Source organism: Falco cherrug, chromosome 6 (genome assembly GCF_023634085.1).
Source record: "Falco cherrug isolate bFalChe1 chromosome 6, bFalChe1.pri, whole genome shotgun sequence".
In the NCBI taxonomy this organism is placed as follows: Eukaryota; Metazoa; Chordata; class Aves; order Falconiformes; family Falconidae; genus Falco; species Falco cherrug.
Window position 1 is genome coordinate 76,325,039 of NC_073702.1, and position 20,412 is coordinate 76,345,450.

Consider the following 20,412-nt stretch of genomic DNA (forward strand, 5'->3'; position numbering starts at 1 on the left):
TATTTTTTCACAGCTAGGACTACCTTCTTTTCTAATGAAGAAGCAAAATTATTTTCTTTTAAAATGAGTTCACAGTAAAAGCTTGTGCTCAGAGTACTTTATTCACTGTGAAAAAGCAAGTACTTCTTCAGCCTACTGAAAGAGATTGTCTTTGCTTGTCATACCCTATATGAAGAGATAGATTATCCATGTCTTTATAAGCATATTTTATAGCCATATTTTATCCATGTCTTTATAACCATAATAAAAAATATTTACCTTTTAAAAGAAAAGCTACAACTTGAAGAAATTATTGACTACAGGAAACACAATCGACTGTTGCTGTGTTCCTTACTATGTGCAACAAACCAGGCTCTGTGAGACTTTCTTTTAGACTAGTTCCTTTTTAAAATACATATAAGACAGTGAGAAGCATATCTGTGGCTAAATGAGCTGGTTTGCGTTACAAATTGAAAAAATATGTAAGCTGGTATTTCATGCAAAGAAATAACCTGGAAAATAGAAATTGCTACACTGACCCACACTATTTCCCTCCCATAGTGGGTGTGACGGTGTGTTTGCCTGTCTCTCTCAGGAGGTTTTTTGGGTCTTTTTTTTTTTTTTCTTTTTTTTGCTATATCTCTCAGATCCACTGAATTAGTCAGCTCCGCTGAAGGCAAGAGTCCTTTATCCAGCTGTCACAGCCACCTGCTCTCCTGCAATGCCTTCAGCCCTTGACACCAACATGAGGTTCAAGTTCTCAATCCTGGCTCTTCTTCTGGAAGTGATCATCATTGTTATTTTTGGGATATTTGTGGAATATGAACGGCATGCTGACATTCAACCTTTATACCCACGTAAGTGTTGCTGTCTAAGATTTATGGAAGTTAGAATTTATTTCAACTAATGCAAAGCAAGATTTCTGAATAACTTATGAGACCTGCTGGTATAGCTAGAAAAGAAAGGCATGCTTTGGGGCAAACTAACTTTTTCTACTGTATGAAAGCAGCAGGCTTCAAAGACAAATTCAAGTTGAGCACATACAAAATTCTGAAAGTGCCTAACTGCTGAGAAGTTAGCTGTTCTGGGAAAGAAGAGTCTTGAAAATGCGCTAGTGTTTTAATAGGAGGTTAAAACCTGGAGAAATATGAATTGCTTTGAACAACTCTAGCATTTTCCAGAGATGGATGGTAGTATTTCTTGCCAGAAGTTATATTCTGATTACTGTATTAAATAATCAAAATCAACAGAACATTTATTTAGTATCATCTAGGTTTCAAAAGTTGTCTTATGAGAACATGGAAATTGGGCAGCATATGCTTCATCATTGCAAAATACGTTTCCAGAAACTAAACTCCATGAAGGGCAATAGTTTTTGTCACAGGGTGGAGAACCCCCTTCTATCTTTCAAAGCAGTGGCTGGGTTGTAGACACTAATGGTTCAGCCTGCAAACATTTCTGTTGATTTGTTGTTTCTGCAAAGGCTTGATAAAGTTTAAGGAGAAAGCTTTTAGCCTGAGAAGTAGTTGCTGACTTCTCCCACACTCCTCTTCCTCATGCAAAGATCAGACTGTTGTAAATAAATAGAAAAATAAGTCTGCAAAGAAGCAGCCTGTGTCTTGCTGGAAGTATTGAAGGTTTGGTTTTCATTTTCTTGGCTCTGATGCCTTAATGACTTGTAGCCCCCATTGCAATCCTCTTAATGATGATTGATTATAACGGTACAGGGCTCCTTGCCTGTATGTAGTACCCACATCATTTTGAATGCATCCCTCTTTTTGTCTCCTTAGAACTAGCCTTCCAGTAGCTGTTGCAGGGGAATGTGATCTCAGGGTTACTTCTCTCCCTATAGTCTCGTGTTGTGTATTCTAACACAGAGCACTGGCCAGTTGGGAGGACAGTGAATGCATGGCATTATTCAGCTCCAGATGCAAGTCAGCTGATGAACATCAGGAGTTAATTACTCACATTTGGTTTAGCTCCACTGAGGTGCAGCAGTAGCCCTGAAAGACAGTAAATTAAGCTATGTCAGAGCTCATTCTTTTTCTGAGGCACAACTTGGCCATGTCCATGATATTGAACTCTCCCGGTTCCTAAATTAGGTGGCCTTATCTAGACAGTATATTGGGAATAACTCTTAGTCCACTGTCACCCAGAAGGTGATAGCTGGCCTAGGCAAAAACCATGCCAGAAACCAGACTAATAATTTCACAGCACAGATAATTCTACTCTGGCACTGTTATTTTATTGATATAGCTATTGCCTAGAACACCTGTTCACCTACCTCTTCTCTGGCTCTTCCCCAAAACAACACGACTACAACAGATACAGCCACAGAACAATAGTGTTTTGGGCATCCTTGTATACTTTGGTAAGCCAAAAGGATGTTATATGGGACATGGGTCCTTCAGACTAGGGTTTAGGTCTGTTTGCCCTGCAAGAACAGAGAAAATTACCTTCTCCGGTCTGAATATCATACCTGCAGGCTCTGGTACTAAGTTGGCCTGCATTTTCTTGGTGCCCCCCTTACCAAGGAAAATTAAAAAAGGTGCATGAGATCCTTGTGCTTCTGCCAGCAATTTAATAGTCTTCAGTGGCCCATTAACAGCACTGTAGTGCATTTCTTAGTAAACTTCAAGTCTTCTCGATGGAGATTGCCTGTGCCACACACGTCACCAGGGGTAGTGTGCTCCCTGGGGAGCTCCTGGGATAGGCTGTTCTCACACCTCTCCCATCCCTTCTGTGGAGCCCTGGTTTTTAATTGAATATGTCTATTTTAAAAAGGTGTCAGAGAGAGGGCAGGAACGTCATCAACATCAGAAAGAAAGGGATTCTTCTCACCAGATGTTAACACTACAATATAGGCCTTTAAATGTAATCTATCCAGTTAGGAACCACCCATAATTAATTCTTCCCTAATATCAGCATCTAAAATATGTGGGAGCAATTGCCTGCTGTCCCCCATGCTTTCCTGCACAGGCAGTGTATGACTGTGCTAGGCCTGCACATTGCTCCAAAGCTGTCCACACTACTGAACCTCTAGCAAGCTTCTGTCAACATTTTGGCTCATGCAAACCACCACCTTGACCTCCTCCAAGGTATTTCTTCAGGCATAGCATTGATAAGGGGCTATGCTCAATAGGTAGCACAGGTGGGAACAGTGTTTGGGGAGAGAAGAGCACGCAGCTGTGCAGATGTGAGTCAGCCTGTGCCATTTGCCTTTTGGCTAGGCTCTGCAGTTTACCAAAAGAGACATAAATTAAGCAAACACTTCAGGTGCAATGTTGGACTTATAGATGCTGACCTAAGGGTTGATGGATCTTGTTCACGATAAAAAACTGGAATAAAAGCAGGATTTCCTAATATTTGACTTTTCATTTTTAGGCCATCTTCCTCTCAAACTTCCCTGTCTACAGAGTGTACCAAAGGGCACAGTTTGCCTGAGGACCCAGCAGAAAGTTAATGCTATGGTTATATAGATTTATTAGGACATATCCTGAGCCAGGACTTCCCCTGGGTTCACAAAATGACGCTTTCAAACTGCTTCCCGTGCTATCCCCATGGATGTTAACCTATCTGTACCTCATAGATTTAGTTGTTTCATCCAGGGGCCAGTTTATATTCTCAGAACTGCAGTGCAGGGCCTGCTGTTGTATGCCTTAAACACCTCAGCACCACGAATTCAAGCTGTTTCAGTATTTTTGGACTGAAGAAAGATGAAAATAATAATTGAGGATCACCTAATTTTGCACTCAGGTAAGGGGAGCTGAGCTGAGTTCATTCCCAACACACAGCTTTGCATTATATCTATTTCTGGTGCATGCAAGTACAGCTATGGTGAATTGGATGGACAACTTGAGGAGTGCTGTGCCACTAGAATGGGAGGACAAAGGCGTGTGACAGTTCTGCAAGCAGTCCTAGAAGACTTCTTTAGTACTGGTATCCAGTACGTACTGCCTTGTGATCGATCCATGATTCATGGCTTGGGGAAACTGATGTGCTACTCTTGTTCAGGGTTCTACAGTTTACTGCTTTAGGCAGAGCAAAATCACAGCTTTAAGTGTAAACCTAGATGCCACCAGCATCCTTGCATTGAGACCGACCACCATGCAGAGACCGTGATGTGGAATTAGTATGTGGGTCTTGCACAGTCTTGCAGAATCATGCATACTGGTTTCGCTCAGGGTCTGCTGGAGCGTTTTCCCAGTCTTTATTTTCCTGTCTCACAGAATAGAAGCACTGTGTTTTATTAAACATGACTAGTGACTGAAACTTTTTTTTCCAAGTCATGCTGTTTTCCTCACCATTTAAAATCATTCCAGACCTACTCTTCAAAGGGATGTGTAAGGTAGTCAAAGCACAAGGTATAGGCTGAACTCGTTGAAATTTGTCCTCAACATCCATAAATTAACCTAGTTTTAACCAGGCCTTTTAATCTTTTGTGTATGTAAATCCAAACAGTTAGAAAATACTTATATGAATCCTAGCTAGCCCTCAGAAGGACCCAGGATTACATGTCAACCAGATGCTTGTTTCAAACAGAATTGCTTCTAATCTTCAGGCCTGGGGTAAGATTTCTAAAAGCACCTTTCAAGGGACTTGAGCATGCAGGAGCCCTATTGATGGGCACCAAGGATTAAACTCCTTCCGTTATCAACGTGCTTTTGAAACCTGTTCTTTCTCTCACATAGTTACTTAAGCAGTAAAGCATCTTTTACTAATATTTTATGATTCTTTTAATCTACTAATTTACTAAATACATGATTTACTGAGATGTTGTATACATGGACGGGACTGTTTTGATGAGAACAGCTCACTTGTTTCATCTGCAATGATTTAACCACGAGATTGCAAACAAAAGCAAGTAACACACTGAAAGCTAACAAACCATAATCTCCTCCGGGAGACTGGAAAAATTTTCTGACCTGGAGCTGACTACCCGGAATGGGCAAAACTAAAACTGTATTGGAAGGTCCACGGCATAGGCAGATTAAATAATAAAAGGAGCAGAAGTAGGTAATTTTCTAACATATCCCTCATTTGTGCATGAAACTCGTGTCACGTAAACTGAAAACTGTTGAAGTCATCTATCACTTTGACTTGTCATGCTAGGCATTTATTAAATACAATTCCATTTTCTTCTGCTAAAGTCAACTTTTGTAGATATTGTTGTGCAGCTTTTATGGATTTTCCCTCTAGTTCTGTATTTTTTTGGTAACATTTACAAGCTTTTAATAATGTAGTTTTATAACAGTCAGACAAATAGCCCAGGACACTTCTCAGATATTAAGGTGCTGATTCCACAGGTTACTGAGTGAATGGTCACTCATAGGAAATTATTTTTAAAAGGGGAAAAAAAGTTTTGCTCAGCATCTAGTTTCTACTTAACCTTGAAAAAGATGGAATGAGATCTGAGGTTACTCCTTCCCTTATTTGAGAAGAGATTTCTCATGCGACCTGCCAACATATTTTTGTCCCACTTAAAAAAAATCAAGGTGGGTGATCACCTGTACCTGAGATCATCAGGGTAGTGTTAGAGGATTGCTGGGAAGGCTCTCCACTCTGAGTCCTACCAGCACTAACCACTGCTACATGTGTTCCAAGGCAGTTGAAGGAGAGTTGCTCTGGATGTGCAGTCCACCACCACCACCACCACCATGAAGTCAGGTACGAAGACACAGCTCTGTGTTCCTGCGGCACAGGTTGCTGGAAGCTGGGAGGGTGCACAGATGGATGTACCCATCAAATGATCTCGTACTTTAATACCCTTTCCCTAAACACCCCCTGCTGACTCCCTGTGACACAGGAGTATGGGCAAATTAATCTGTGGCTGGAGTTCTGCATTCACTGAGACACTAAAGACTTTGCTGCTGGTAGGATCAGGAAGGTTGTATTAGCATGGGTTGTGTGGTCCCCAGCCGTAACTTTTTCATTTCTTGCCAGGTCTTCTGAAGAAAGGGAATATGTTGAGCTCTAAGCAAGGCAGTTATTTTCACACACCATTGCAATACAAAATATGCAAGTATATCAAAAGCAGAAGCCCAAATGGGGAAGTTAATTGATTGTATGTCTTTTAAAATAAGTAGTAAGCACACAACACAAAAGTTTGGATAGTAGGTCTGGAAATCAAGGAATATGGAGGAAAATGGGAAGCTTTCAAAGGACTGCAGGGCCCTCAAAAATCCCTGTTAAAGTCAGGAAATAAATGTGAAAATGTCCAGCCTAAAGAGGAAGCAAAAGAATTGGGGATGTCTATCCTATTGATAATAGAAAAGATGCATTTCTATGGTGTTTCTTAGATGCGTGTAGCCCAGTGTAAAGGATTTTATTACATGTGTGTATGTACTTCAGCACTAGGTCAGGGCTGGCATAGGATACTGCAAATATAATACAGTTTATTGGGAATCTCCAGTAACTTCTTACACTTTTGGGCCCTCGTTTGGCTAAACATGGTAATGCATATGGCAGAACTGATTATGTTTAAAATATATAACGCATATGGTAACATGGTAATGCATATGGCAGAACTGTAAGAATGATGAAACTGCGTAACCGGGAAATGTAACTTTAAGCCAAATATTACACTAAACAGGTCAATGTCTCAAGCTTTTCCCGCATATTTGCATGTAAGAGGCAATGAAATAGAAATGAAATGTTTTCTCTGTACTGAGGTTCTTATTAACAATAAAATCAGACAAAATGCTTTAATTACAGGACTCTACACTTGTTCGGTGTAGAGCCCATTAAATCATGTAAAACACTTCAGATTAACAAAAAAATTTTCAATATGGTCATGTTTTTAAGAGTATTTTTTAGGGATCACAAGCATACCTTTTCACTGGGCCAGCTAGCACTCTACCAAACAAATCCCATGTACAATTTTGGAGTTACCCAGAACATGCTGGATGTGACAACCTTTATTTAAGGGATAAAAGAACTTTTCTGTAAGGACATAAAGCTGTGATGTTAGCTTCACATGCAGAGAACAGTTCCAGGCATGCTAAATTTGATAGTATAGAGATCTAGTGTTCTTTCCATAATGATATAGCAAGGAATAAAATCAATAATCAGGCCTTGCATTTTCCAGACACTCAAACTTCAATAGTAGACTGGTCATGAAGTGGGGGAAGATGGATCACATTGATTACATGAGTTTGAAGCTCTTTTATATTAAATCCTCACTTGTCCCTAGCTTTCCTCCCTTCATAGTCACTCTTCAAAGTCACTGCACAGACATGTTTTCCTTTCAGTCTTTCAGGATGTCCACGTGATGATATTTATTGGATTTGGTTTCCTGATGACCTTTCTGAAGAAATATGGATTCAGCAGTGTTGGTATCAACATGCTTATTGCTGCTCTCGGACTCCAGTGGGGAACCCTGATGCAAGGATTTTGGCACATGGAAAGAGGGAAAATTCATGTTAGTATTAAAAGGTACATATGAGTTTACCAAAACTGACATTTCTATCCCTTAAGATAGCAGGAGAAGCCATAAACTAAATCTGTGGGATCAGACTTCTAAGTTTACTGAAATCTGATGGATCTTTACTGCCCATCTCTCAACATTCATCTGCCCATCACCTCTAAAGGGGCAACGCCTGGTGCACTGGGCCACAAGAACCAAAGGGTGGGATGGAATTTGAGGTGCTACGTTGCACATGGGCTATAGGTCATACAGAGGGATTGCTTTGCATCTATGGAGCTGTGGAAGCTAGAAGTCTTCCAGCAGTAACACTGCACCACCTGCAGCCAGCAGGCATGAAGGAATCTGTCCTTCCATGGCACCTGGGGTCACAAAAGAAAGGCTAGAACAGTGTGTCTATCCACTCATGAGGTTTTCTCCTACTTCTCAAGGAGTGATTTGCCTGAGCACCATACTGCAGTAAGTTTTGGACCCCAGTCATAGAAAAAGAGACCTCATGAGCAATGTCTCTAGATGCTTTTAATTCCCCTCCTATCCATCTGTCCTCCTTCTACGAAGGTCTCAGGGTGTTTTCCACATCAGCAGTTCTGTTTGCTGAGACAACACATAGACAACTTCGAAAGGGACAGCATCCAAACTTTACTGAGGGACAAGCAGAAATAATGTAAGCAGCTCTATAACGCTTACAGACTAGCATCTGTAAAGGGACCAATAAGTTAGTGCCCCTCTGTGCTGCAAGTTTTTGACCAATTTGTGGTTTTATTTATCCTTGCCATTCTCCATAACCTGTTAACACTGGTCCTTCCTGACAGCTAGTGCAAACATTAGCACAGTGATAGAAAGGCATGCAAGGCTTTTGAAATGAGATAAACTACCTGACCAAAGCTAAGACCCCCCCCGTCATCTTTGGTGTTCAAGTAACAGTCAGAGCTGGAAATACCCCTGCACATCCACAATGCACGTCTCACAGATTTTTCACTGTAAATTCCACCAGCTAGGCATATATATGGTATAAGCAGAAGGTAACCTTGAGACACTTTTTCCTCAGTAGCTTGTAAGATCCCTACAAATCCCATCTGGAAAGGTTTGATAAAACTTTCATCCGCAAAGATTATCTTGATAATTTTGTATCTGAAGAGTTAAAGCTCTGACATTTTAATGAAATGACATCTTTGGTATTATAGCCTTATTTCAGGTCTCTTTAAGCTGATTTTTTTTCCTGTGCTTTTGGTTTTGCTTTTGTTTGCTTTTATTTGTTTGTTGTTTTTTTTTTAACTTCAGCATGATAAATGCAGACTTCAGTACAGCAACTGCTTTAATTTCATTTGGAGCAGTCCTGGGGAAAACAAGTCCTGTTCAGATGCTGATCTTGACAGTTCTGGAAATCACAATCTTTGCATGCAATGAACATCTAGTTACACGAGTATTTGAGGTACATCTATTTGGTAAAAACTGTTTTCTGTTTATAACAAATGTTTTCACTTTATAATATTTCCACTGAGCATATTCTAGGCTCTAGTTTCTACCATAGAAAATAAAACATTAAAGTCATTCAGACTTCTCTTTCATCAAGTCCTCATCTTTACACAGTATGAAATCGGTGGCATCATTTTGGGTCCTTATTACAGGCCACAGATGTTGGAGGCTCTATGACTATCCATGCCTTTGGAGCTTATTTTGGTTTGGCCGTAACCCTAGTCTTGCATCGTCCTGGTTTGAAAAACAAACATCAAAATGAAGAATCTACCTATCATACAGACATATTTGCCATGATTGGTAAGTGATGTAACAGTGAGTGCTGATCTGCTGTTCATCCCTCTTTCATCTCTATATTGTAATGATTTCCTATTATTATTCTGCATCCACTTTCTTAAGTACATTCTTAGAGGCATATTCTTTTTTGTCTGATGCATGCACATTGTTTTCAGCGACACACAAATTTTTACAGTTTCCCCTTCATTAAAAAAAAGGAAAGATGAAATTAAAGAGGTATTTTCAGTGTATGTTTGTGGTGACTCCTGTTTAATTAAATCTTCTGTTACAAGCAGCATTTCCAGGGAAACTGGCCATAATTCAAAATATTGAGCTGTGCCAGTCCCACTAATGCGTGTTAGAAACCATACATCTATATGTCCATGAGATCTATCCATAGATCACTTTAACAGCTAAAACTATCAGTTATATCAACAGATGACAAAAGATTTACATGTGAGCTGTCTTGCTAATGCATCCTACTCTGCTATGGTTTTCACAGTGGTGATGAGCCCTGGCAGTGAGTGAGGCATGACAAGGGGTCACAACATGTTCAAGTCTTCCAGTAAGATTTGAAAGAGACCATGTGTCCAAATGCTAGCTGCCATGGCAAAATCTTCTGCATAATCTACTATTTCCTCAAGCATTTTGGCTATTTCACGTTTCTTATCAATCACCTTCCTCCTTTCTTGTACCTAGTTCTGCTGTGTTGGTTCTTTCACAGCTAAATGTCCCTTGTGACTGAATAGTCTCTGTTTTGTTTTGACTTACATTCATCCAGGTACCCTGTTCCTTTGGCTTTTTTGGCCCAGTTTTAACTCTGCCATTGTACCTGAAACACCTCCCATGATTACAGCAATTATCAACACTTACTTTTCTTTGGCTGCATGTACTGTTGTAACATTTGCCCTCTCCAGCCTGGTGGATCAAAGAGGCAAATTCAACATGGTAAGAATCACATCACAACCTCTGTTAAATTGAGTCACCCATCAAAAATAAGGAAGATTAGGCAGATTCCCAATGTCCGTGAGCTATCTGGAACCTTTGCTCATATTGTTGGCAAAATCAGAGCTATTATACTTCTAAAAGCTATAAAGTGAGTTTGGGCCCTGAAGCAACCCATCCTGCTTTAAGTATGTGGGATTACTCAGTGGGATCACTGCATCTGGAGAGTGAAAAGCTCTTTGACATTATAGTGGGGGTCCTGCTCCCTTGTTCTCTCTTGTCCACAGAACCTGCTGAACCACAGAGACATTAGACCAACGTTCAGGTGGACTTTGGGGTTTTATTCTGAAGAAGATCCTCTGTGAGTTACCATATTGCGATAGCCAAGACAGGTTTCTCAAGGCAATGACCTGTTCCCTGGCGATCTCACAGTGCAGCTGTACAACAGGCAAAGCCAGACTAGGTTGGAGCTGCCAGGCTGCCAGCCTTACATCTCCTTGCCCAAAAATCTAGCCCTATGTTTTCACTTATTTCTTTCCAGCAATTGTAGTGTTTACCTGAGCCGGTCATGAGCTGGCATAGTTCCATGAGCTTTGCAGAATTCCATACTGTGGCAGAAGGCAGTTCTCACTGACTCAGCCTGGTTTCTCAAGAGGTCAGATGAGTTTTGGTGACCTTGCAAAAATTGGCCTTTATTAAACTGGTCCCAGCTAAACTGGGTTAGTACAGCTTTGAACCAACACCTTGAACACGTAACAGGGAACCCTGCTTTAAATTCCTGTTCGTTCTTCATTGGAAAAATCCCGCCTGAAGAAAAGGAAAAACTTCTACATGCTGAAAAGCTTTCAGAGTCACTCAGCCCTAAACCAAACCTCTGTTCCACATATATCATCTCCATCTCTGTATACTTTTTGCAGGTTCTCATTCAAAATGCCACCTTGGCAGGAGGAGTAGCAATGGGTACCTGTGCTGACCTGCCAATCCACTGTTTTGCTGCCATGTGCATTGGGGGCATTGCTGGAATCATCTCTGTCCTTGGGTTCTGCTTCCTGACTGTAAGTATTGAGGACCCACCTCTGCTCTCAGTTACTTACTGCTTCATTGGCTTTACTGGAGCTCCTTTGGTTCCCTAGGAGTCTAGAAACTGGCTGACACAGTAGAGAGAGAAAGCTCTAGAGAACAGTTATTTTTAAATCACTGTGATTTAAATATATGCTTATGAGCTAACTTCAGTCCGTCACCTAGCTAAAAAACCAGAAAGATCACGAAGATTTTAGGGCTCATTAAAGCTGGGATTTCTGTTCAAGGAGCTGCCAGAATTTTGAATCCCATGTTTCGATGAAATAGGACTAATTACATTTCAGTCTTTTAAAGCCTCTAAATAAATCTGTAACCAAAAAATACTTTTGAAGTAGGAAATGGAATTATTTCACGTATAAAATGTAGAAAAAAAATAGTCAGACCAAAAGTGTTTAAACTGGCATTTCCTGATGGAGAAACACCCTGGAAGAAAATACCTGACAGGTGTGTATGTGTTACTTAGCCACTGCTTTCAGCCTTTGCTGCAGTGGCTGAAAGGATTAGGAGTATCAGTGGACTGTCCTGTGTCTTGTATCATTATGTTTATGATGGTAGCTTGGACATTTGTACCATTATAAGGACATACTTGGTTTTCTCTGCATGTAAACTATTTCACAGTGAAGGGAAAGACACAGGTTTTATAGCTAAACTTTGTGTACATGAAATAAGTTAAATTGTTTCTTCTACTTCTGCACTACTTTCTTTTGCATATCATTCTAGACATAATGGAAGACTATAAACTTACTATAAACCTCATATTTCCCCTTATTTCAGCCTTTGCTGGCATCTAAGCTGAACATTCATGACACTTGTGGAGTTCATAATTTACATGGTTTACCTGGAGTATTGGGAGGTATCACTGGCATCGTAGTAACTGCTATAAGGACGGACACTCGGTGAGTTATAGAGGAAAGAGAGAAAGGAGTTTATTGAATGTCTATCCTAATTTTGCACCTTCCATGGATCTAATTATGATATTTTATTTTTTTTCAGAAAAATGCATCTTTGATTTGATGACATTGTGTTCTGGTTTAAATAGGACTCTTAATAGCCTGCTACTAACACACTGTTTATATACTTGTTCCAAATTAAAAACTCAAGTAAAAATAAATCAAATAAAGACATCATAAAACAAACAAACAAACAAACCACCCCAACAATTAAATGTAGAAGAATCTTTATTATGATTCTACAATTACGCTGCTGGCAACTGTAAGATCTCCAAGAAAATTTGCAAAATGGGCTATTTCCACTATCTTAAAAGACCCTAAGAAGATGGAATGTTGATCTTTTTGACATTCTTTCAAGGCTTACAATATATTAATAACCTTTTCAAAGAACTTGTTTTCTTCTTTATAAAACAAAACCAAAGTAAAATCACATTTTCTGTCCACAGCGATGGCAGGGTATTTTTCTATGAGCCACCTTGCCCAGCAGAAAGCAAGTACAATGTTGTAAGACCTATTATCAGTCTTAATGTGTAAAAAGTTTTTGATTGTCAATGCTTTGTTTTTCTGCCCTTTTCAGGCCAGGTAGCAGATTTACTCCTAGTATGCAGGCTGCTGCCCTGGGCAGTACAATTGGAATTGCACTGGCAGGTGGAGTATTGACAGGTCAGTATGATGCAACTGAAATACATGTGAATTTAGAGGTTTGCCCATGGACAGCTTAAATGTATCAACAATTTCATGTGAATAATACAAAATAGAAAAATAGAAATAACGCATGATGGCACACTGGCAGAAATGTAAAGATGGAAAAGCAGTTTTCCAATAATTTAGTCTTCAAATGAAGCCTAGATATCTTACTGAATACATGCCTCAAAGATACTGGCTTGTATATATAGGAATGGTAAGATGTTCTGGATGAAATTCTCTAGATTCAGACAGAATTCTCAACAGAAACTAGTTTGAGATGAAGACATATTTGTTTCAGTGTGTCACATGTTTCCATGTGATTGTGGATACTTTCTAAACAAAAATTTAGGCTGAAATAGAAAATCCCAGTCTGAAATCTGGGAAAGATTTAAGGAGATAAAAACAAGGTCTTATTCATATCACAAAGGAACCTGCTTCGCCTCTCATAATGAGCGACCTGATATCCCAAAATGGTTGGGCATTTCTGTAGATTAGGAAACAGATTAGGTCAGAAAACTTAGGTGATTCCCCAGGGCACGAGGAACATTTACTTGGGCATTTTATCCATTTTTTAACCCCTGATGCTGTTTTTCCTGCAGGTGGTATTCTAAAGCTGCCCTTCTTGGGACACACATCTGACCAGAACTGCTTTGATGACTCTGTTTATTGGGAGGTAAGACACAACCTCCCTTTATTTTCATTAGGTTGGAAGATGTACAGCACCCTGCAGTCCTGCTCTTTTGAGGTTTTTGTGGTTTGCACACAAGTTTCAGCTTTCAAAAATGTTGCTGTGTCTCAGGCTGTGAATGTATCAAAGCCACCTTCAGGGTCTTTTTTGGACATGCTAGCTAGTCATGCCATTTACATTAGACTAACCTTGAACAAAAAGCAGAAACAGACCCAATAAACTGAGACCTCGGTGGAGGTCTCAGCCTCTTCATCTCCCTTTTAAGTGCTTGTTGGGCCAGGTATCTTCTTCCCTCTTGCAGTTCAGCCACATGATAATTGCATTTTTGGCTAAATGGTGCTGCTTTTCTAGTGTCATTTAGAATTTCATGCTGAACGAAATTTAGAGCGCTTTTTCAGTATTTGAAGGGTGAGTGCCCTTAGGCTGAGCGGAAGCTCTTCTGCTTCCTTGTTGAGTGATCTGCCCGCTAAAATTTTCAGAAGATGGGCCTCCTGGCACTATCATTTTATGCGTGAAGACACAACTATGGGGCTTAGAAACCAGTACATCTGAAATGCCCTGCTCAGCTCCCTTTACGCTCAGTGAAGAGGTGGATCTAGATTACAGGTCATTTGAACCCTTCCCGATCTATGTTCGATTACATGAGTTAAAACCTTGAAAGTCTGTATATTCCCAACGATAATCAAAAACCTTTCATTGCCTGCCTCAAATGTAGAGCTCTATACACTGAAGACCTAGATTTGATTGGTTGAGTCCCACATACATCTCAGAGTTGGATGTCTACAATCACGTTGTGAGCAGAAACTCAGACATAACTTTCCTCTTGGCTAACCTAAGAAGCTCCCTGTACTAGTTGTAGGCTTTCTGCACCTCCCTTCATTAGGGACTGATGACAGACTCTTAATTTAGGCAAGCTGAATTTTATCCTTTATGCCATGAAAAACTCAGAAAGACAAGTAAAAATACATGGTCTGCATTCCTTGTAAATGAAATGTGATTTTATTCATTTTTAATTAGATTTTATTAGGGTTTTTTTAACGGATTAAACTCTAGTATGAACCAACCACACAATCTGGCTTCTGGTGAGACAAAGTTTACAGGCTAAGGGGAAGTTTTGAGCCAAAAGATCAGCTGTATCAATGACAATCTGAAAAAAACCTACAACTTTTAATGACAGCTCTGCAAGTCATTCGCTGTTTGACCTTGGGAAAGTCAAAGCACCAGGTTTCAGCAAGACCTGAAATAGGCTGCCATATGTAAATAATAAAAAAATTGTCAGGAAGAGGAAAGTTTTAAAGTGTGGCTGAAGAATCCACAGCCTGTATTATCACAGTGATGATAATGCAAGCCTGCTCAATTGAAGGTCCTGTAGTATCAGCAGAACTGCTCAGGAATATTCTAAAAGAGCATTATCAGGTAATGGGAAGGGACATGGATATTTTGCATACAGCATCGTTTACATTTCATTAGAGATGGTCACTTTGTTTCTTTAGAGCTCTTTGAAAATCCCAGATATTAATTTGCATTCATGTAGCTAACAGTGTTAAGGAATTATTCTGTTAAGAAAACCCTGCAAACATACCTCAGAATTCAGAACTGATGGTTCATGTCAGGCTGGGTCAATAAATGGACACAAACAGAATGACATTTTTAGTGCACTTTAGTCTCCTTTTATGGCAAAATGAAGTCTATAACTCATCAACCAAACTCTCCTCTGATTTTCATGGCAGGTCCCAGAAGAGGAGAAACCATGTGAAATTCACTCCAACAGCTACCATGAGCACATCAGATCTGAAGCCACCATGTAGAAAAGTAATCCATCTGTAATATTTGTCCTAATTATGCTCTTTTCAGTTTCTAATGCGAAAATCCAACACCTAGTTATTGTCCTAATGACATTAGGTTTTCAAGAAGGGGCTGCAGATAGTTATATTTTTGTAATATAAAGCAAGCTTGATTTCAGTATACACAGTCATTATGCCAAGCTCAGGTGAATTAGCTAGATCCTTCCAGTATATTTGTTTATCAGAAAAACCAACCACAAGTTGCTCTACAAAATTATCTGTATCTTACCTCCTGTCATCTCTAAGTCGATATAGCCATTGAAACAACCTTTGTGTTTCAAACCTATCACAGGACATGATACTTAACTGCAAGATCTCTGAGTCACAGTCACACCGTTAACTGCATGGGGTAATCAAGAAGAATTTGGATTCTAACAAGCTTTCCACCAGAGCATCCCAGATTAAGTGTTTAAGCAATAGTGTCCTATTTTTGGATGAGGGAGAAAATTTACTGTATTTTGAAGATTGGTTATGGCAGATAACAAAGGGTTGAAATAATTTCCATGGCAAAGCACAGAATATAGTGATCGATGAGGTATACTAAATGGCAATATGAATATTGAGATTCTTTGTTAATATGTTTCTTGAAAAGAAGAAGAAAGTGAAATGGTGAAAAATTTCATTCTTAACATAGATTTATTTAGACTATTTCAAGGACACAATCAGGGAATTGAGTAGGAGCTATGTAAAACAGGTAATTACATATGTCTTATTATATCCAGTGTAACAATTGGATAGTAGCTGATGTCAATAGATATAAACTGGACTAAAGGCAAAGTCCAAGAAAAAGCAAAAGTGTGAGTTGTTAGGAACTGATCAGAAAGCAACCGTGTTCAGCCTACAGAAGACTCAGTGAGAACTGTCTGGTGAGTCGCTACCTTTGAAGGCACCATCTCCTAAAACAAGAGAAAGCAAAAAAAAGAAAACTGAAGCTAAATTAAAGTAAATTAATTCCACCTGAGAAGCGATGATACAGGCTTGTATTGAGGTATCTGAAGGAACTCTATGAGATGACAGTAGCTGGGAGCAGTCACACATCTGTGCCTACCTACATGGAGTCATCCATTGACAGGCAATGGATGGGAGATGAAAATCTAACAGAAGCATCACAGTGCCTCTAGGCATTATTTGGACACAGAGAGCTACCACTGATGTCTCAGAAGGACAGGCTACAGGGGATAAACTTTTATATTGGCACCTCATTTCAAGTCTTACTTAACAGATTTAAGGGGAAAACCCCTCTCACATAACATAGCACAGAAATTTTCAGTTCTGCTGATGTATTTTTCCTTGAAAAAAATCTAGAAAGATACTAGGCAAGGCTGTCCCATATGCTGTATCAGCTGTATACTGCTATATATGTCATACTTCTATCTATGAATGAAAATACATTTGTAACACAGTTTATTTCAGACATTTCTTTTGAATATGTGCAATGACTGACTCTTTTCTACCTTGTTGGCTAAAAAGGCATCTTTTATCCCTTCAAAGTTTTCTCACAATTGTTTTTGTAAAAACTGAGATGGCATTTAACAATGTAAATATTGCATATGTAAAGATTTTAGAAGTATTTTGTGCATAATTTACAAACGCCAAGTATTGAAGTACTTGACAAAAATTCCAGCAGACTGTAAAAATCTTTTCAACATATGAAGTTCACCCCTCAAAAACCTACTTGGGGATTTGGAGGGTCTTTCATTCACCTACAGTTGTAACTTCACTGTGAGCGCTGACCGCAAAGGAACACCTGAGTGAGAAAGCACCACATGCTGCAAGCCCATCTTTCAGAATGATGACCTCAACAGTTATCTGTAGTCCTTTAAAACAAAACGGGGGAGGGGGAATAAATTATGCAGGTTTGTTCTCCAGTTCTCCTTATCATCCTTCCATAGTAACCCAGACCCTCATCCACTAAATACACATTATTGTCCTCTGCCTTTTTCAGAAGATTACTGACCCAGAGAAATCAGTCCTGCAGGTTCTCTCCAAAAACAGAGTAGGGAGATGGATCCCTTTACACAGAGGTTTATTCCACCTCACCTAGCTATTGTTTTCAGGAAATTCTTTGCTTCCTTTTTGACAAAGAAGGACCCTAGAAGTAGGGCCTGTAGCAATAAGACAGAGAGTGATAGTTTTAAACTAAAAGAAGGTACATTCAGACTAGATATAAGAATTATTTTTTTTTTTTTTTTTTTTTTTTTTCACAATGAGGGTGGCAAGACACTGACACAGGCTGCCCAGAGCAGCTGTGAATGCCCTATCCCCGGAAACATTCAAAGCCAGACTGGACAGGGCTGGTAGCAACTTGACTTAGTAGAAAGTGTCCCTGCCCATGGCATGGTGATGGGATTAGATGGCTTTTAAAAGTCCCTTTCCACCCAAATAATTCTGTGATTCTAAGCCTAGCTTAGCCTGGGAAACTATATTTTAGAGATGGCTGAAACCACGTAAGGAGTATATGACTTTAACAACTGGAAAAAGGATTACAAATGCATCTGTGAAAAACACTTTAATAGGTTCATTCTGTTGTTCACAATACTTAAAAACTAGTGAATAATACAGAAAAAGCAGTAGGACCATTAAAAATATAAAAAACATGTTTTAAAAACATCAAAAAAGAAATGGGACCAGAAGAGACCTCTTGCACAAGGTGGTGCACCCACGTGACTAAACCCTCACATGAAGTTAAGCTAAAATAACAGGATGCCAGAAATTACAGATCATTATATGAGAAAATTGCAGGGTAAGACAGGAAACAATCCAACCCTCTGATAAGAATTACAGAAAAACACATTTTTTGTGCGTTATGAGTTACATAAGAGGCCTAATAGCACAGATAATTGCAAGGGAAAATTGGGGACCTTATGGGGAGCATAACCTTGAAAGGCCAGCAGTGCCCCTGTAAGCACAGCTGAAATACCAGCTTTGGGTATGGCTGTAGCAAATCTGAGATCAAACAAAAATTAGTTAGTAGTAGGCAAAGCAATAGGAAAAGGGACAATGAGGCACAGAAAACAACCTGCAATGAGGTCTGTGTGGGGTTTCTGTCAGGCAGTCCTGAGATATATTGCTGCAGCTTAAAGCAAGATCTTATTTTGATCATCCATACATGTTTGATTTCCTCCTGTGGTCTCCACCCTGCTATGGTGGAGGGTTGCTGATCATGCACAGCCCAAAACTCATCCATTCTCTATGGTCAGAAGTTTTAGACCAGTGCCTTGGCTCAAGACATGAATCCAGGCCTCAGACTTTTTCCACCCTGTATGAAAAGATTGGACACAGTTTCCCAGCATTTTTCAGACTATCCTTCACCCCTCATAGAGAATCTATGCAACAGATGATGCACAAAGATGTCCATGGTGGTATCATCAGGAAATGAAACACAGCAATTCTCATACAGATAACCTTTGTTTAATCAGAGCTTTATGCATCACTTTCTTTTAAACATGACTGTGCCCTTGAAGCACATGGTTTCCCTTAAGTTTCTTTACCCTAACCACTCACCTCCATAATTCTGATGTCAGTGCCATTTGTTTTTTTTGTCTTAGGGTGTCTTCTTTGGCTGATTATTTCCAGAGTAATCAAAGCTTCGAGTACCCTGAGTCAGCAGAGCTTTGTACATATGTGCAACTTGTGTGATATGTTACTGGACATTATGGAAAGGTGCCCAGTCTTAAAGAAGCTTAAAATGTTTTGCCAAGAACCCTTTTGCACATCAATGAGGGAGCCATACATTGGCAGGCAAGGAAAGAGAGAAGTTAAATGAAACACGTGGTGGAGGCTGAGCTTTGAGGATGGGACTGAAAAGTAAACCAAAGTTAAAGTACAGCTACTCTAAATTTGAAGTTCATGGTGACTAGCATTTTTCTTTCTCAAAGACAGCCAATGCTTTGTCCTCTCCAACAACCACTGACCACTCTGTCTGACCTTTGTTCTCAGCTTGACTTGTTTTTACATTAAAAAATATGAATCTTATTTAAGCTTTTTTAAGTGAGTAAAAATTAAATCAGTACTGACATTTGTTAAGCTGTGCATAAAAGTACCTGAAAAAGATGAGTTAAATGGCAGCTACTGTGTGTAACTTTCAACTTGAAGTTAGATTCCACCATAAGGATGCTGAAAGCTCTTTCTTAGATTTCTGTCAGTCTCAGAAGAAACCTTAAGAGACTGTTCATATTTTCCAGATCAGTAGCATGTCAGAGGTTAGGTCAGCTATCCTTTGAAAGGTATTTTCTGTATCCGCTCCTAATCAGAAAAGAGATGTCTTAGTCTCTAAGTGTCAAACTGACAGAAGCCACTCAGATTGGTGGTTTTCAATCTGAAAACTTCAAATCTAGTGTTTTTAAGGTAGTGTATCTTTTTTTAAAAGATATTAAATACAGATAGATTAAATTTTAAGGAAGTAAAATAAAGGATTAGGATTTAAAGAAATAAAAAGTTTCATCTTAATATTATTTCCTTTTATTAGCAATTATTTCTAATTCAAACTCAATATAGGTCAAGTTTATTGACATTCAGCCCTTTTCCAGAACACCAGTGGATGTTCATAACTTTGAAGACCGTCTTACAGATACATAGTACTACCTCTTTCAGAGCAATATCTTTGTATTTCATTAATGAAAGGTAATTTTATTTCAAAGCTCGTTACTGAATATTTGCCCACAAAATTTCTTAACATTTGTATTCAAACCTGTTGCTGATTAAATGCATGAATTAATGATCAGATGATCAATTGTATTGATTTGATATTTCTTGGGGATGTACAGTCTTCTTTCTCTCTCACTGGGATCAACTTGTTAACAAAGTGTGGTGGGTTGATCTTGGCTGGATGCCAGGTGCCCACCAAGATGCTCTAGCACTCCCCTCCTCAATAGAGCTGGGGAGGAGAAAATAAGATGGAAAAAAAGTACTTGTGGGTCAAGATAAAGACAGGTTATTGAAGCAATAGCAAAAGTTGCACATGTGAAAGTGAAGGAAAAAGATGTTATTCTCTACTTCCCATCAGCAGGTGATGTTCAGGCATTTTCCGGGAAGCAGGGCTGCTCTGCTTGTAGCACTTGCTCC

At 39.4% G+C, this 20,412-nt stretch overlaps 1 protein-coding gene across 3 annotated transcripts; it reads left to right on the forward strand.

Moving 5' to 3' along the window:
- Positions 1 to 609: 609 nt before the first annotated feature.
- On the forward strand, positions 610 to 20,076 carry RHAG (Rh associated glycoprotein). 3 transcript variants are annotated; one of them, XM_014281835.3, is made up of 11 exons: positions 610 to 836; positions 7,230 to 7,413; positions 8,684 to 8,834; positions 9,031 to 9,178; positions 9,936 to 10,102; positions 11,017 to 11,154; positions 11,954 to 12,075; positions 12,707 to 12,792; positions 13,416 to 13,489; positions 15,235 to 15,316; positions 18,897 to 20,076. In XM_014281835.3, the coding sequence occupies exons 1-10, from the start codon at positions 701 to 703 to the stop codon at positions 15,310 to 15,312; spliced, it is 1,284 nt and encodes a 427-aa protein (XP_014137310.1). In that variant the 5' UTR covers positions 610 to 700; the 3' UTR covers positions 15,313 to 15,316; positions 18,897 to 20,076. The 3 variants fall into 3 exon arrangements, with proteins under 3 accessions (XP_014137310.1, XP_005441601.1, XP_027664467.1); XM_005441544.4 differs by lacking the exon at positions 18,897 to 20,076 and adding an exon at positions 15,641 to 16,907; XM_027808666.2 differs by lacking the exon at positions 18,897 to 20,076 and having other exon boundaries at positions 15,235 to 16,907.
- Positions 20,077 to 20,412: the final 336 nt, after the last annotated feature.

What these genes read in the sequence shown, in the direction of transcription:
- RHAG (XM_014281835.3), top strand. Translation starts at nt 701, where the DNA reads ATGCCTTCAGCCCTTGACACCAACATGAGGTTCAAGTTCTCAATCCTG. An exon ending in ATTCATGTTAGTATTAAAAG is followed by an intron (nt 7,414 to 8,683) that starts GTACATATGAGT and finishes TTTTAACTTCAG; the next exon opens with CATGATAAATGCAGACTTCA. An exon ending in AAAGAGGCAAATTCAACATG is followed by an intron (nt 10,103 to 11,016) that starts GTAAGAATCACA and finishes TACTTTTTGCAG; the next exon opens with GTTCTCATTCAAAATGCCAC.